The sequence below is a fragment of the Symphalangus syndactylus genome, chromosome 3, assembly GCF_028878055.3.
Source record: "Symphalangus syndactylus isolate Jambi chromosome 3, NHGRI_mSymSyn1-v2.1_pri, whole genome shotgun sequence".
Taxonomy (NCBI): Eukaryota; Metazoa; Chordata; class Mammalia; order Primates; family Hylobatidae; genus Symphalangus; species Symphalangus syndactylus.
This window is the reverse complement of record NC_072425.2, coordinates 44536337-44553502: the sequence shown is the minus strand read 5'-3', so window position 1 is coordinate 44553502 and position 17166 is coordinate 44536337. Positions and strand designations below refer to the sequence as shown.

The 17166-nt window shown below is 39.3% G+C and overlaps 2 protein-coding genes across 17 annotated transcripts in view; one reads left to right on the top strand and one right to left on the bottom strand.

Annotated features, from left to right (window-relative positions):
- INVS (inversin) overlaps positions 1-4006 on the top strand; it is a 209583-nt gene extending 205577 nt beyond the window's left edge. For 4 of the 9 annotated variants that reach the window (XM_063636162.1, XM_063636166.1, XM_063636161.1 and 1 more), the window contains 2 exons: positions 465-539; positions 2996-3421. In XM_063636162.1, coding sequence (XP_063492232.1) covers positions 465-539; positions 2996-3102 — 182 coding nt within the window. In that variant the 3' untranslated portion in view covers positions 3103-3421. Of the gene's footprint in view, positions 1-464; positions 848-2737; positions 3422-3703 lie in introns of those variants that run through there. The other 5 variants (XM_055271666.2, XM_063636160.1, XM_063636165.1 and 2 more) reach the window with 3 other exon arrangements.
- A 462-nt stretch (positions 4007-4468) lies between these two features.
- Positions 4469-17166, bottom strand: part of TEX10 (testis expressed 10) — a 50565-nt gene continuing 37867 nt past the window's right edge. For 5 of the 8 annotated variants that reach the window (XM_055271672.2, XM_063636178.1, XM_055271674.1 and 2 more), the window contains 4 exons: positions 12693-12773; positions 10893-11074; positions 6012-6222; positions 4469-4687 (listed from right to left, as the gene is read on the bottom strand). In XM_055271672.2, the coding sequence (XP_055127647.1) occupies positions 4574-4687; positions 6012-6222; positions 10893-11074; positions 12693-12773 (588 nt within the window). In that variant the 3' untranslated portion in view covers positions 4469-4573. The remainder of the gene's footprint in view (positions 4688-6011; positions 6223-10892; positions 11075-12692; positions 12774-17166) is intronic. The other 3 variants (XM_063636177.1, XM_055271671.2, XM_063636176.1) reach the window with 1 other exon arrangement.

Sequence of the window (17166 nt, the reverse complement as noted above, 5' to 3'; positions counted from 1 at the left end):
CATTACCCATTTGGAGCATTCAAGACTTAGCTAGACCCTGCCTGTATCACTTTGACTTTTCCTATGCTAAGATGTTACAGGGTTGCCCACTATGAGAATGCTCAACACCCATGCACTACAGTAAATATTTGTTCAGCAGATTAACTGCTGTAAATTGAAACATTCTCAGCTCTGCAAAGAGCCCATCCAAATAGACCCAGTAGAGTTCAAGAAGCCTTGCTGGCTCAAGAGAAAAAAAGATAAGCAAGGGCACCTTTAGAAAGATCTCCTACAGCATGAACTTTAACATTCATTTAGCAAAATCTCAGGACTTTGCCCTGGGCCTACATGGTTCCACACCACACCTAACTTATCTTGACATACACCTGCAAGCTCAAGCCTTTACCACAATAAGGAATTCAGAAGTTGGTCAGGCCAAACCTATCCCTGGCCAAATAAAAGAAACAGTTGTTGGTTCATTTCAGGTTGTTCTCACGAAGGGAAAATACATCATCCTACAAGATCTGTAAAAGCCTCTTCTGTGCTGCGTCTCAACTCAGGTAAGGCAGCCACTGCAAAGCAGATGGTGGGGGAGAACATGGGGAAGCATTTTCCTTTGTTTCATCCCCAAAGACAAAAGACATTAGAACAGAGATGGCCAGGGTTTTCCAATGGTCATTTGATTTCATGGGATTATTACTGTAGCCAACATCTGTCTCTCTAAGAGGCAAATTATTTTCACAACTAAAAGCTATTATTGTTAACATTAACTCCAATGGAAATAAATGGTAGCTATTATTGATCACTTCTACACACTTTTTCACACAAAGGAGGAAATAAATGAAAATACTGTCATTCTTCAAAGGAATACCTTGGGAATCCTTGTTCCATTTTGGTGTCACATTACGATCCCCTATTTCCTTCTCCAAGATGGGAAGAACACCATGAAGAGGACCCTGAGAGCATGTACAGCCCAGGCTCAGCTGTGCGTGCTTTCCCTCATACAGGAGAAGCTCAGGGAACTTTCTTTTCAGCCGCAAGACAAGAGTGTTTCACTTACGGCCCCCTCATTCACGACAGCATTAAATATGGGTGATAAGTTCATTGCTGTCAGCAGCTAATGCCAGGTCCAGTGTTTCTCATAGGTGGCTATGGCAACACGCTCCCCCCCGCCTCCTCGATCCACACAGTCATCCTGGAGGAACAGAGTGCAGCTGGGAAGGTGAACAATGACTGTCAGCATGAACTTTAACATTCATTTAGTTTTTGATGGGGGGCAAAAACCTGGAGGTGGGGGACAGAGTAATTACTGCCAAATCTTTAATAAGTGTTGGACAACTCATGTAATACAGGCAGGCTGATCAGGGAGTGGTGGGTGGGGTAGTTAGAAACTTTCAAAGCAATCAAGGCCTACAGTCTGTTTAAAAACAAACAAAAAAAAACCCTTTCATTACACCTGAGCAAATTGAAGAATCATTTCAAACACAGAATTGTCAGATATCACTACCAGAGAAGTGGCATTTAGACAATCAAATACTAGCACAAATTAGATAACTGGATCATTTTTCAGTCTTAAGAGAAAAACAAATCCAAGACTACCAGAAATCTTTTAAAATGGTGTTTAGCAGCATATAAGTTTTTTAGTTAAGGGACTCGGACAGAGTAAATAAATTCAAATCAATACTTAATGATTTCTTAGGACTTCATATGAACAAGCAACTTATTTGTCCTACACATATTTTTGACTGAGTTAAAATCAGACAAGGATAAAATGATCTTTTCCTAACCCCAAATTTAGGAGAACACAGTTTTGTTAGGCTCAAGCCCACCCACATTAAGCATTAACCAGTTAATGAATATTATTGCTCTCACCCTCCAACTTGGAGAGAGACCCCTCCATCCCCGAGGTTTTAGTAGTGCCTTTACCACTTAAAAAGGAAGAAACATAAAGGTGGATATAGCAAAATGCCAGCCTCCTCGGGCTGTTTCTTCACATGTATTTGGGAGGCAGCAAAACAATCCCTGCTCACATCACTCTTCTACATCCAGCCTTGCAAACCACCCACCAAGAATCTCAGCAGAGCCTTTTATTGACACACACACACACACACACACCCCCACCCACCCACCCCTGGGTCTATCTCTTTAACAATAAAAGAACTCCCCTTAAAGTTCCATTCCAGTGAATGGAATAATTGTGATTATTAGTATTGGTACCCCCTGTACAAATCCAGTGTATTCTTGCTCACCTGCAGAGGGGTACACAGATGACAACTCCATTCAAGATACAGTGAAGACAGCCAAAAACAATAGTTCACATTAAAATAATTTTGTGGAAGTTATAAAACCAAGAGAGAAAAATTGAGACATATGTTTGTTACTTTTTAAAACTACTAAACCTTTAATGTATTTGCTTATATGCTCCATAAAAAGTTAGAAGCAAAATATAGCAATGTCTTCAGCAAGGTCTCTCAACCATATGGGGCCTCAGTATCATTTGTCAAAGTATATCACTAATGTTTTCTGACTGTGGCATCCTATACATTTGTTAATTCAAAGTCATAAAAAGGCCTCAAAAATCCATTTTAAGTTTGATATTCCCATCAGCTTATCATTCATGAGGATCTGAATATTTTCTAACAAACCTATTTTCTAGAACGACTATTCAAAGTGTAATAGGAGAGTTAAAAGATGTGTTATGTGTTTATGTAATGTGTTATATGAGAGACACAGAGAGAGAATATATTTGCTATTTCAGGCAGACTGAAGACCGAGGTTCCAGTACCAGCTCTCTAAGTGCCTGCTCTCTCTTAATCAAGTCTCCCTTAAAGAGATGTCCCACATCTTGAGACTGCAGAAAATATAAAGCTATTATATTGTCATCCTGCCTCTACAGTAAACTGGCCCATCATCCCAGGGATAGCCTAAACCTAAATCCTTCTTCCTCAACACCAATGAACTGTTCCCTTCAGCCTTAAAATAACCTTAATATCTATCTGGTATTTGTTTTTAACAGTGAGCAACCTACAGTGTATACATCTCCTTGAGAACAGTGGAAGATCAAAGAACTTTTCTTATAACCTGCAATCAGCTACTCAGCCAAAAAACAAAACAAAACCTTGACTGCCTATGGAGGAAGACTGTGTTCGGGGGAGCTGGCATAGCTAGTGCAGAGTTCAGATTTTCTGCTGATAATCTTTTACACCCTGGGAAAACTTTAATATCCGTACCTGAAGGCTGATTCACCTCAAAATGTGTTAACTGAAAGAAAATGTTTCCTTTCTGCTCTTACACAGCATTGTTTTGTCAATCAACGTAGCCTGCACTGAAAGGACCTGCATAGACTATGTCTGTGCAAAGTGCCTGAGTGTCTGCTTTCACCTCAGTCTGTACGGTTAGAAATGAGAATTCATAATTAACAGTAAAATCTAAGGAAAACTAAGGCTGCTGGGTTGGGATTTCTGCCAGCTAGCTGGTACTGGCTTCTTGACTCAAAAGATGAACCTAAATGAGATAGGAAGCCTGTCCCATAGCAGCCTTCCTCTCACCACTTTCCTGGAATCTAATGCAACAGACTTATCACACACACCACATCACATCCCACTGTTACTTCAAAATTAATCAGGTTTAAATTTTAGATCAGAATCATGACCCACTGTTTGTTTGCATTTAGAAATTGTCCAAAAGACCATAGATACATTCTGGGATTCCTTACATTTTACAGTTCCTACGTTAGCCTCTCAAGGCCACAAGTTGCCGCCACGTCTTCTCTGAATGGCTTTCTCAGTGCTGAATACCAACAGCCGTATTACAGCATCAAGGATTCTGTCAGGTAGGGTTTACAGACCAGACTGTTCACGTAGCAAGGTGCTAACTCAGGCTTCAACGTTCTACTTGTATTTTCTGACCAACTTGCAGAAGTGAGCAATCTTCTTAAAATGCCATTCCTGTTGGCAGGGAAGAATGAAACGGCACACATCCTAGCATTCTAAGAACACCTGGTTTAAATAAAATTCAGTGACCATGGGCTCTTTCACATTGTTTACAGGGAAAGCTGCTGTGGGAATATAGACAGTAGGCATAAACAGTGACATATTTTACTCACAAGTATTTTGGGGGTTGCTTTCATTTTCTTCAGATCAGTGCCACTTCTGTGCTAACGGTAAGAGATAGATAGGCAATGAAGTGTTCAGTTAATTACCTTGGTTTTTAGTTTACTAATTATTATTATATTCATCGTTTTTGTGATCACAAAAACACAAAGAATGAGGTCTGCCTGGATGGGATTACAAAGATTTAGCCAATTTCTTGGTATATAACAGAAGGTACCACTGTATCACTCTATTTTGTAAATATTTAGCTCCTATGCAATGCACAATGCACAACCCTATGACCATGTATCGTGTGCTAGTCCAGGAAGCCAGCCTACACATCAATAGGAACTCCCAAGCATTATTTTCCTACATCAGTGCAAAGAAGGTTCGTAAACTTCTTTAAAAGTTCAGCTTTAATGACAAAGAACTATTACATCAGTCTTTCTTCAAATAAGATAGATGTGAATAAACAACTTCAAAAAGGAGGTACTATGGCCTCTTCAATACACTGTAGCCAGTGCGCTGGGCCCTTGGGGATGCCCAGTGATATAAACGTTGAAGCAGTAATGTAAGTCTGTGAGCCACTGTTCCTGAACACTTCCACTCTTCAATGTCTGGAGAGAAAAACAAGAGTAATTTGAGAATTGTACCCAAATCACCATGCTACCTGACAGTATTTTTCACACCCAAACACAATTTCCCAGAGCTTTGGCAACTGTATCCCCATCTATAAATTACCATAGGAAGTCTTCCAGGAAACAGGGAACTATTAATCGGGCATTACAACAGGCAGTGAAAATTCCTAGTTATATCCTCAAATGCTAATGGTTTCTTGTTGAGTCTGTTCTCTCTTGCACATGCTAGAGACTAATGAAATTTCACCACCAACCATCCCTTCACCCTTGCCTCCCCCTCTTGCCATTCTAGTGTCTCACGATCTTTACCCCAATGCCAACTGAGAATAACTCTACAGGGCCAACCAACAATTTCTGTCAGTCTCTTCTTTACAAAGATGGGCTGATTCTCCAGTCTGGGAATAATCCAAGCTCTTGATTTTCTTCCCTTCACTATTTCTGAATTATTCCACTGCCACTTCCATTACCCCTACAAAGGCTACTGAAAAAATTCCAAAGAGCACCTGTGTTATATGCATGTAAAAGCACTATTACTTCAAAGTATCACTACGAATCTCAAGGGATAATCTGCAAATCAAACTATACAAGACACTTTTTTAACCCCCCTCAAACTAAAATCACCAAAGGAATCCTAAACAACAGAGCTGTCCCCGCCAGACACAGCTGAAGGCAGAGAGCCAACCATTAGACAAAGCTGAAGTCTATAACTTCTTCTGATTTTCTTACTTTCGAGTGAACTAAGTGACTAGAAATTGGCCTGAAGTTTATTCCTGCTAAATAATTTCCTTAATGACAACATTTATTGAGCACTTAACGAATGTCAGGTATACTAAAAACTTTACTTGGGTTATCTTGTTTAATGATCACCAAAACACAATAAAGTTGGCATTATTCCCATTTTTACAGATAGATAGATAGGAAAACAAGCTTGGATAGGTAAGAAAGAAAGAAAAAACCTTGCCAAGCTGTCACAGTTCATTAATAGAGTCTGTATCACAGTCTAGGTAGGAATGACTCTGATGCCCTTATCTTTTCAAACTAAACTAAGCTTTGTCACTTTCATTTAGTTTGATTATTTTAAGACTTTTATTACCAATTCTGGAATCACAGACACACCCCCCCGTTAAGTCACAGTCAGGTGCTGGACAGCAAGGGAGACCCTGAGAAACTACCATATTGGGATTAATTCCTGGACTCAATGTATGGGATCCCTTTCCTCCCTCAACACACTCCCCGTCATGCCCCCGTCATAAATTCATTCTTATGCTTTATATTGCAAAGCCCCCGGCACCATGCTTCTTACCGTGATATTCTTGATGATCTGCTGTACCAAGATCGCATTGGTCAACATATGAGTCCTGAGGGGTGCATGCTGAAGCAGCAGTCGAAGCAGCTGGCCCACAACAGGCAGTTCCTCAGGCCCAACTCTGTTCACCCGCAGGCTCTGCAGCATCAACCTAAGGACTCGAGGCAAGAGAGCCAGGATGGAGACACAGACCCCCCACAGCTTGTCCCTACAATAACAGAGACAGAAATGAGTCAGTGAACAAATGCCCACAGGAAAAGCGCCCCCTTTCTATATTCCCCCAAACTGAAATGTCCTTTTAAGAAACATGTTTTCCAGTAACATTTAAGCTGAGAGCCAAATCAAGAACGCAATCTCATTTACAATAGTCACACACACACGAAATACCTACGAATACATCTAACCAAGGAGGTGAAAGATCTCTACAAGAAAAACTACAGAACACTGTTGAGAGGAATCAGAGATGACACAAATAAATGGAAAAACATTCCATGCTCATGAATTGGAATAATCAGTATTATTAAAATGGCCACACTGCTCAAAGCAATCTACAGATTCAACTGTATTCCTATCAAACTACCAACATCATTCTTCACACAATTAGAAAAAAAATTCTAAAATTCATATGGAACCAAAACAAAAGCCAGAATGGCCAAAGCAATCCTAAGCAAAAACAACCTGACTTCACACTACAAGGCTACAGTAGCCAAAATGGCATGGTAATGGTAGAAAACAACAGACACATAGACCAATGGAACAGAAAAGAGAACCCAGAAATAAAGCCACATACCTACAACTATCTCATCTTCAACTAAGATGACAAAAACAAGCAACAGGGCAAGGATTCCCTATTCAATAAATGGTGCTGGGACAACTGGCTATCCTTTTGTAGAAGAATAAAAATGGATCCCTATTTTTCATCATATACAAAAAATTAACTTGGCCAGGCGTGGTGGCTCACACCTGTAATCCCAGCACTTTGGGAGGCTGAGGCAGGTGGATCACGAGGTCAAGAGATCGAGACCATCCTGGCCAACATGGAGAAACCCTGTCTCTACTACAAATACAAAATTAGCCGGACGTGGTGGCACGCACCTGTAGTCCCAGCTACTCGGGAGGCTGAGGCAGGAGAATTGCTTGAACCCGGGAGGCGGAGGCTGCAGTGAGCCAAGATCACACCACTGCACTCCAGCCTGGCAAAAGAGCGAGACTCCATCTCAAAAAAAAAAAAATTAACTCAAGATAGATTAAGAATTCATTACTAAGTCCTCAAAAGCAATTGCAAAAAAAAAAAAAAAAAAAAAAAAAAGACAAGTGGGTCCTAATTAAACTCAAGAACAAGAGAAACTATCCACATTTCAATAAACATGGTGTTTTTCACTAACATTTAAGCTAAGAGCCAAATCAAGAACAATAAACATCATTCTCTTGGTATCTTTACAGAGCAAAATGTTTATGGTAGAGACAGGTGACCTTCCAGCTAGCCTAACCACATTCTACAAGTGTTAATTAGATGGTGCAATATTCACATGGACCTAGAGTCCACTGACTATGAAAGGCTCTGACCTTTTTGCAGCTTCTTTACCAGGAGCGTATAATCCTCCTAGTTCCCAAATATTTCTAAGAGAACCTGACTACCTCCAGGTCTAGAGGGAGAAGCCCTTTCACCATATAACCAATTTCCCTGACTGCACATATGGTAATTCCATCTATGGTGAATAGTGAATCCATTCTAGGCCAAATAGATAGCCTTATGCAGAGCCCAGCTAGGACAGTCATGTGCAAGAAGAAAAGAGAAAGCCAGACTGCAGACGTAGCTAACGCAAAGGCACGGAGATACAGACTACACAAACTAGAAGAAAAATGGAGTAAGCTGCTTTGTCTCTTGCTAAATTTCTAATTCCTAGCCCTTGGGTTTTACAAGTTACTCCTGTAATAATCAAATATTTTCATTTTCTACTTTTCTTAATTTGAGTGGATTTCAAATAACCACAGACCTTTAAAAAACAGACAGCCAAGCTCAAGGCCAGATGGGTGAAACCTCTAGGTGAAATAAACTTTAACGAAATTCATATAAAGATATCCAACAGTCATACAAAACTGTATGTGGGATTTTAGGGCTAGGATTTTCAACAGTCAACAGTACTGGAAGCTGAGGCTTTAGAACCCAGGTATGGAAGGCAGGGAGTTTGAACTATACTCCTCGCATAGAATGAGAAGCCAGGAAAATGCAAATGTCAAACTATCCTACAGGGAAGTATCTATAAACCTCCACAGAACTCCCACAAAAGACACACTTAGGGAAAAGGTATGCAGCCCAAAATATACAAGTCTGTTCCACTTGCTCCCTAAAATAAGGGAGAATGCCCACACCGGAGGAAAAAGGAGCTAATGGAACTAACAAGCACTTTAAAGAAACACCAGTAAACAAGAACACGCAAAAATGACAAAATACCAAATAAAAATCCAAAACAGAAACAAATCCAAAAGAAAACAAAACAATAGTTGATGAAATAAAACCTCAGTAGGAGGATTAAGTAAAAGAATTAGCAAATTGAAAGATTTTTAAGAGATAAAGACGACAGAATAAAAAGCTCCCTATGTTTAAGAGGAGTTTTTAGAAGAAAATAGAAACAATGGGGGAAGATGGTTAGAAATTAATAACAACTTTCCAGACTTGAGGAAAAAAAAACTGAATCTTCATATTACGGAAGCACACTATGTCTCGGGCAGGATAAGTAACAAACCTACACTAGGACACATCCTGATCTGCAACACACCGAAGATAAAGAGAAAACAGTAAAAATATAGATTACTACCTATAAGATTACTACCTACAAACTAAGAGGGCTCAGACTAACAGCAGATTTTTTCATTAGTAACACTGAGGCAAGGAGACAACAGAACAATATCTTCAAGGCACAGCAGACACAGTACTAAACAACTCAACTCGGTCAAACCTAACTTTCTGGCCAGCATTTGTGAAATCAAAGGCTCCCCAGTAATTTGACTAGCACTCTCATCGTTTTGTAATCTTATAAACACCTTCTCCAGTGGGGAATAAACAGCCCAAATGGGAATTTTAGGTACCTAAGACTTTGGCTGCCAACTGTGTCTAATATCCTAGTAATGTTAAACCTTTCCAGTACCCAGTGTAGAATACCTCTACAATTGGGCATTTTAAACAGGCAAACATATTACACACACTTAATTTTGTTCATTCCAGCCACATGAAGTCAAAGGACGTTTCTCTATGAGAGACTACAATAGATCTTTGAAACTCTGCATGAAGTTGTTTTAGGGGCCATACTTCAAGTGACAGGAAATAACAAATAGCAATACACACACGTTTCATTAAGTGGGGATCTTATAAAATCTCTAGAACCCTGAGAAGTTCCTTGCTACTTATAAAGCCTTTTCTTGACCTGTCAGACCTAAAGTTTGATGATGTATAAGAAAACTATCATTGAATTTGTTATGCATAAATTTTATAGTATATTAAAGTGAAATACACAATTTTTTTCTATATACATACTCTTACTGGAAAAAATTTGAATGCTGACAATAAAATGGCTAAGTTATGGTACATGCATGTAACAGAATACTATAGAGCAGACTGAGCAAACTATGGCCACAGGCCAAATCCAGCCCATGGTAAGTATTTGTAAATAGTTTTACTGAACACAATTATACTCATTTATTTACATATTATCTATCGATGCTTTCACACTACCATGGTAGTGCTGAGTAGCCGTGACAGAGACCTAATGGTCTTCAAAACCTAAAATATTTACTAACTGACCCTTTATAGAAAGAAGTTTGCTGAACCCTGGTATGGATAAATAAAAACGAATGAAATACAGCTAAATGAGTCAACTTCAATCAATCTCAAAAGCAATGCTGAGAGAATCAAATCACAAAAAATACATGCAGTATAATTCCCATTACAAAAAATCCACAAATACGCAAAACAAACATGATACTGTTCACAAATGCACATAAAACCATTTTTTTTTTTTAAGGTAATGAAGTTGATCAACACCAAGCGATCTGGGGCAGAGGGGTACGTAGAAGACATTTAACTGTGCAGGGTACATTAACAGTATATGTGCTGATGATATTCTATATCCGAACCTGCGATTGGTTAAATGGAGGTTCAGTTTATAATTACCTTTTAAACCACATAAATGTTTTTTATACATTCAGTATATGTATTTTCATGTCATTTAAAAGTTCAAAAAAGACCAAAAAGGCATACATCAAAACATTAACAGCAGGTGACAGAATATTTGCCAACCTGTTAGCAGGCTTTAAAACCTTCTACAATGAACTTTTAATGGGCACACCAATAAGAATACAAGCACAAAATACTTTTTAAAATTAAAGTAAAATCTTCCCAACTATGCTAAAAGCTCTAGCCTGAATATTATATGCGAGCAAAAGTACTAATTAAAAGCACTAGCATCTTAGAAGAATTTCCTTAAATCCAAGATTTTAAAATTCCCACTCTGGCTAGCTCTAATGAAGCTCAAAACAAAATACAAAGGTTGGTACTAATAGCCCATCCTCCTAAGGGTAGAATTATTTTTCTTGCTAGACTTATAGCAATGTTAATAAAAGAAATCTCTCAAGAAATTTTATGCCATCTAACTTTTCAAATTTGTAACTTAAAGGGGAAAAAACAAAAAACTAAAAATTTTCACTACAACACAAAGGGGATTCAGGAAGGAACAAAGAAAAAGCTAGCTAGGCTGACACAAACTCTCTGAAAGAGAATTTAAGGTATTTGTATAACCTAATTAACTGTCTATTATTATTATTTGTTTGGGGGAGGGGGAACAGTAGGAAAATTAAGGTTGAAGAATAAAAAATAATTACCTCTTTCTTAGATGTTCTGCTTCCCCTTTCTCTATAGTGAGCAGAAAATAAAGAAGACTGTAGCAACAAGAAGCCAGAAATGGCAGCAGAGTCTCACTAACTACACAAGTATGATCCAGGAGCTTACAGATAACACCGAAAACACAGCCAGCCGTGCTGTCAGGAATTACAGTCAACCCAACCTAAGCAGAGAAAAACGAGATTAATTACCTCTTCAAAACAGACCCGCTCCTCCAAATAAAACCAAAACCTGTTAATTCACAATTAACTTTACATCATTTCTACTGAAAACTAATACATACCTAACATATGCCACCTGCCACACCTTAAGGTCCTATTTTCCTTTGAGAATTTAATCCCTAAATTAAATGACTTTGAAAACACGCAAACGCAAGAAGTGCTATTAACACAAACCACTGCCTCGCTTTCATGACAAAATCTTCTAAATTTTCTATAAAATGTCTATTGCTGGTTAGAAATAACTATTTAAAGGGATTATTTCATGGACTCAAAGAAAATCTGAATACCAACAATCATACTTAAAAATTTTTAAATTATTCAGGCTGGAAAACTTGCATGTGGCACCACTCCTATGCCAGGTAATTAAATGTACAAATAGTTCATTTCAAAATTAGCCTTCCTCTGCACTTTGATTTAGTCATTAAGACATGAATAAACATACCTCTACCGGAGTCAGTAAAAGATATTACTATAGTTAACATCTGACTGCTTCACTGCCAGGAAACCCAGGAAGGGTCATTAGGGTTAGCTAATTCATCTAGAAGGTACTGTATGCATTGTCATTAAGGTAGAGTCTAACTTGTAACTGTATATATACATGGTTTCAATCTCCTGGAGACTACTGCTGGGTAATGATTTTAAAAAGTCTGCAAACTTTGATGTCTTAACCTCCTCCACAGGCTATGTGAAAATAGTGGCCAAGACTGACTGGCATATTGATCTTTTACTAGAATAATGAATGTAGTCAAAGGAGAGTCTAATTCTCTGGAGTGGAGGTAGGGAAAAAAAAAGTGGGCATTGTTGATGACACAGGGATAAGGACTGGAAGTTTGACAGCAGGGAGAAAGTACTAGGAATTCAAAGCAGTACTGTCTTCCAACTCAAGGGAAGTAACATTTTAAGAGAAAAAGGAGTCTGGATGTGCCTGTATTTTATCCAAACAAGTGTGTTTCTCAAAGATATAATTTGGGAGCCCTGCTTTGTACTGTAATACATTACAATAAAAAGCCAAAGATAAGAGTGTAAACACTGGAGAAAGTTAAAAGCAACTACACAGGTATATCTAATGTGAATTTAATACCAATGGAAATGAGACATCCAATATCAAGTAACAGGTCAGTCTCAGGGTTGAGTCTACAGCTGCCAGTGACCACACCTTGTGCCGGGTTAGATGATGTGCCTACTTTGGACCCCAAACCTTCTAGGTGGAACCCAGACTTCAGTCTAGATGTTGAATTCTCAATACACTGAGGCCAAGCACATGCGAATTATAGAAGTTGGAAAGGATGTGAAGCTTAATTTTCAGGTCCCTTGTTTCACTGATTTAGAAAAGTGAGGTCCTAAGAAGAGACTTTTCCCAAGGTCACTCAGAATTAAATTAATAACAGCCAGGAAAAATACCAAGATTCCTCAGTTCTTGCCAATGCATCATGCTGCAAGAGACTATGGTATCATTAAGCTTAGAATTCCAGACATGTTCTTTCTGGGGCTGTGGAAAACTCTATTCTAACCAATGCATCTTGTGTTCGTTCTTAAGAGAAAAAGTTTAAGGATACTTACCAAATGCTTACTGATGGCACTTTGCAGGATGTCAAAGTTCTGACTTCGGGCAGGAATAACCAATAAACTGTGAAAAACTGCCTGTCAGAAAAGGAGAAAACCACTAACCAAATCAGAACATTTTAGGTCAGAAACAAGTTAAACAGATTCTTTTTTTTGAGACAGAGTTTCACTCTGTCACCCAGGCTGGAGTGCAGTGATGCAGTCTCAGCTCACTGCAACCCCCGTGACCTGGCTCAAGCAATCCTCTGGCCTCAGCCTCCCTAGTAGCTGGGACTACAGGTGCACACCACCATGCCTGGCTAATTTTTGTATTCTTAGCAGAGATGGGGTTCCACCATTTTGCCCAGGCTTGTCTTAAACTCCTGGATTCAAGCAACCCACCTACCTCGAGACTCCCAAAGTGCTAGGATCACAGGTGTGAGCCACTGTGCCCAGCAATAGATTCTTTTAATACCTACTTGCTCTACATATTAATAGGAAACACATAACAAATTATTTTGAAGATGCAAATGTCAAAGATCAAACAAATAGACCTTATATATGGCCTAATTTTCCAAATAATTCATCTACTAATCATATGTTGAATACTGAGCTAGCCCCTATTAGATGCCATGCACAGGAATAAAAGAATGAGAAACCTTCTCTTCTTTCTCATATTCCTCAAGTGGCTTACAATCTACCAACATGGAGACCATACAGTAAGTCCTCTACTTAACAACTTCAGCAGGTTCTCAGAAACTATGACTTTAAGCAAAATAATGTATAATGCAATCATTTTTCCCCCCAATCAACATTATTAAGAAACGTTTTTCAGCCAGGCCTGGTGGCTCATGACTGTAATTCTAGCACTTTGGGAGGCCAAGGTGGAAGGACTGCTTGAGCCCAGGAGTTTGAAACCAGCCTGGGCAATACAGTGGTACCTCATCTAGAAAAAAAAAAAAAGTTGGCCAGATGTGGTAGCATGTGCTTGTGGTAACAGCTACTCGGGAGGTTGGGACAGGAGGACTGCCTGAGCCCAGGAGGTTGAGGCTGCAGTAAGCCATAATGGTGACACTGCACTGTAGCCTGGATGACAGAGTGAGACACTGTCTCCAAAAAATAAGTGTTATTCAAGGACCTGCCGTGTATGCCATTTCTGTTTCCTAAACAACCTACTGAGGATATTAAGTGAGAGTATACTGTATTTCTATTGAGTGCTACGACAGAAAGATCTGAGTGATATGAACAAAGGGCTAACAAAAGCTTTTCTTGCCCACCTGATAGACAAATGTATCACAGAAAAATATTTATAACCCAGAAAATACAAATATCCTGTTCAATTTAATCATAACACTGCCTCCTATTCTCTAAAGGTAAAAAAGCAATCTGCACAAAAAGTAGAGAGAAGTAAAACCCCTAGTATTTTTAATTTCCTAAGTTCTCAGAAAAACAAGAAGAGTCAAGAACAGTACTAAGTCCTTCACAGATATCAGTCACAGCACAAACTCCAGAATCTGATACAGTATACTACCAAAAATTAAATATGTAAAAACATCACATGAAAAAACAAGAATGGTGGAAGGAAGAATATCACTCTAGGGAGAGATCAGTCAGTTAAGTTCAAGAGAGCTGTCATCTAGCCCTGAAAAATCAAGCCTTTTTATACTTGTTATTTACAGATTTGAGAGTGGGGGGCGGGGGGGAAATCAACAGATCTATACATTATTTCTCTGTAAAATATCTTGTAGATATTACCCAGATATTTTACTTGGTAACTTTTTCTTTTATACCTATAAGTAACAATGAGAAAAAACTCATTTTCAAGGCCATCTTCCTACTCCAAAGCAAACATGGTGAATACTTTTATTAATCCAAACCACATTTGAAAAGTGCACATTCAATAATGACCACTTCATCACTTCCCTTCTGCCTCCCCTTGCCGCCCTAAACAATTCAGTTCTAAAGCCAATGGCTGGAGCCAAACTAGGTAAACTTTGGCACTGGATTTGGTGGGAGTGCTGAGATGGCCCAGAGTAGACAGCCCGAAAGAACCGGAGCCCAAATGGAGTGAGATGAGAGAGGTGGCAGCAAAGGAAGACTAATTACAGACAGAGAAGCTGATCAAGTAAATATATTAAGTATAACTGGAGCCAGGTTTCTATCAGAGAAAACAGGTACAAAAAAGAAACAGGATATAACTAGAATAAACTCTGTGGTGTTGAATGACTACTTTATGTCTAATAAGAGGATATGGGAGAAGCAACACCCAACAGCAATAAGCACACCTAAATTCCACGTGTTGGTTTCTAAATACCATTCTCCACTGTTTTTTGCAGAAAACTGGTCTGCCATAACTACTCTAATATAATCTCCTCTTTCACAAATAGGAGACTACCTGAACTCTCCCCAAGTATCATACCAAGAAAGTTACATGTGCTACATAAGTTACATAACCGTAACTTATGTTACATAACCGTAAGAAGCTGAGCTTTCCCTGAGAATTTACAAGTCACCATACAGACCCTGAGAGATAAAAGCAAGCTGAAAACCTAAAATAAACATAAGATTTCAAGACCTATAAGTAAACACAGTACCAGGCACTATGGGTAATAAAAAGAGGATGTCATTGGCATGACCCTAGCATTGTGACCGAACAAAGCCATGAGAGAAATAAGTTAAATATCTATAAAAGATATACTCCCGAGATAGGAAGAACATGAAGAGAATTCAAAATAAAATGAATATGTCAAGTGAATAAATTAATTGGTATACCAACAACAACAACAAAAGATTAGGTTGCAACTTGAACCTAGAGACTACCCTGTTGAGAACATTGTCAAAACTGGCTAACAAAAAATAAAATTAGCCAGGAGAGAATATTACTTCATGAAAAAATGAAACCAAAATTACTTAGGATGACATAATTTTGCATTCTCACTGGACAAGCACCTTTCAATGTTAAGAAATAGTGGCCGGGCACGGTGGCTCATGCCTGTAATCCCAGCACTTTGGGAGACCAAGGCAGGTGGATCGCCTGAGGTCAGAAGTTCAAGACCAGCCTGGTCAACATGGTGAAACCCCATCTCTACTAAATATACAAAAATTAGCCAGGCATGGTGGCAGGCGCCTGTAATCCCAGCTACTCGGGAGGCTAAGGCAGGACAATCGCTTGAACCCAGGAGGCAGAGGTTATAGTGAGCAGAGATTGTGCCACTGCTCGCCAGCCTGGGCAACAAGAGTGAAACGTCAGCCTGGGCAACAAGAGTGAAACGTGGTCAAAAAAAAAAAAGAAATTTAAGAAATAAAGAATAGGTTCAGGCACAGTGGGTCACACCTGTAATTCCAGCACTTTGGGAGGCCAAGGCAGGCGGATCACTTGAGGTCAGGAGTTCAAGACCAGCCTGGCCTACATGGTGAAACCCCCACTCTACTAAAAATACAAAAATTAGCCAGGTGTGGTGGCGCATACCTGTAATCCCAGCTACCCAAGAGGCTGAGGCAAGACAATCGCTTGAACCCAGGAGGCGGAGGTTGGCAGTGAGCTGAGACTATGCCACTGCACTCCGGCTTGGGTGACAGAGTGAAACTGTGTTTCCAAAAAAAAAAAAAAAAAAAAGAAAAAAAGAAAAAAGAGAGAGAGAGAGACACACACAGATATGTAGCCTTCTTTTCTCTGCTGTGTCCCTGTATGGTTTTGGTATCGTGATACTGGTGTAACAGAATGAATTAAGGAGAATTCCCTCTTCCCTCCTTGATTTTTGGAAACAATTTCAGAAGAATGGGTATTAGTTCTTCTTTGTACATTTGGCAGAATTCAGCTGTGAATCCATCTGGTTCTGGGCTTTTCGTTCTTTGGAGTTTTTTTTTTTTTTTTTTTTTTTTTTTTGAGACAGAGTCTCGCTCTGTCACCCAGGCTGGAGTGCAGTGGCATGATCTAGGCTCACTGCAACCTCCACCTCCTGGGTTCAAGCAATTCTCCTGTCTCAGCCTCCTGGGTAGCGGGGACTACAGATGCATGCCACCACCCCGGCTAACTTTTGTATATTTAGTAGAGACAGGGTTTCACCATATTGGTCAGGCGGGTCTTGAACTCCTGACCTCGTGATCCTCCTACCTCAGCCTCCCAAAGTGCTGGGATTACAGGCATGAGCCACTGCGCCCGGCCTGGAGATTTTTTTATTACCAGTTTAACCATACTACTCATCATTGGTCTGTTCAGATTTTCTGTTTCATCCTGGTTCAACCTTGGGGAGTTGTATGTTTCCAGGAATTTATCCATTTCCTCTAGGCTTTCCAGTCTGTAGGTGTATAGTTGTTTGTAATAGTCTCTGTGGTATCAGTTGTTATGTCTCCTTTTCATTTCTTTTTTTGTCTATTTGGATCTTCACTATTCTTCCTTAGTCTAGCTACTGGCTATCAATCTTATCTTTTTGAAGAACCAACTCTGCATTTTGTTGACCCTTTGTATTGTTTTTTGATCTTTATTTCATTT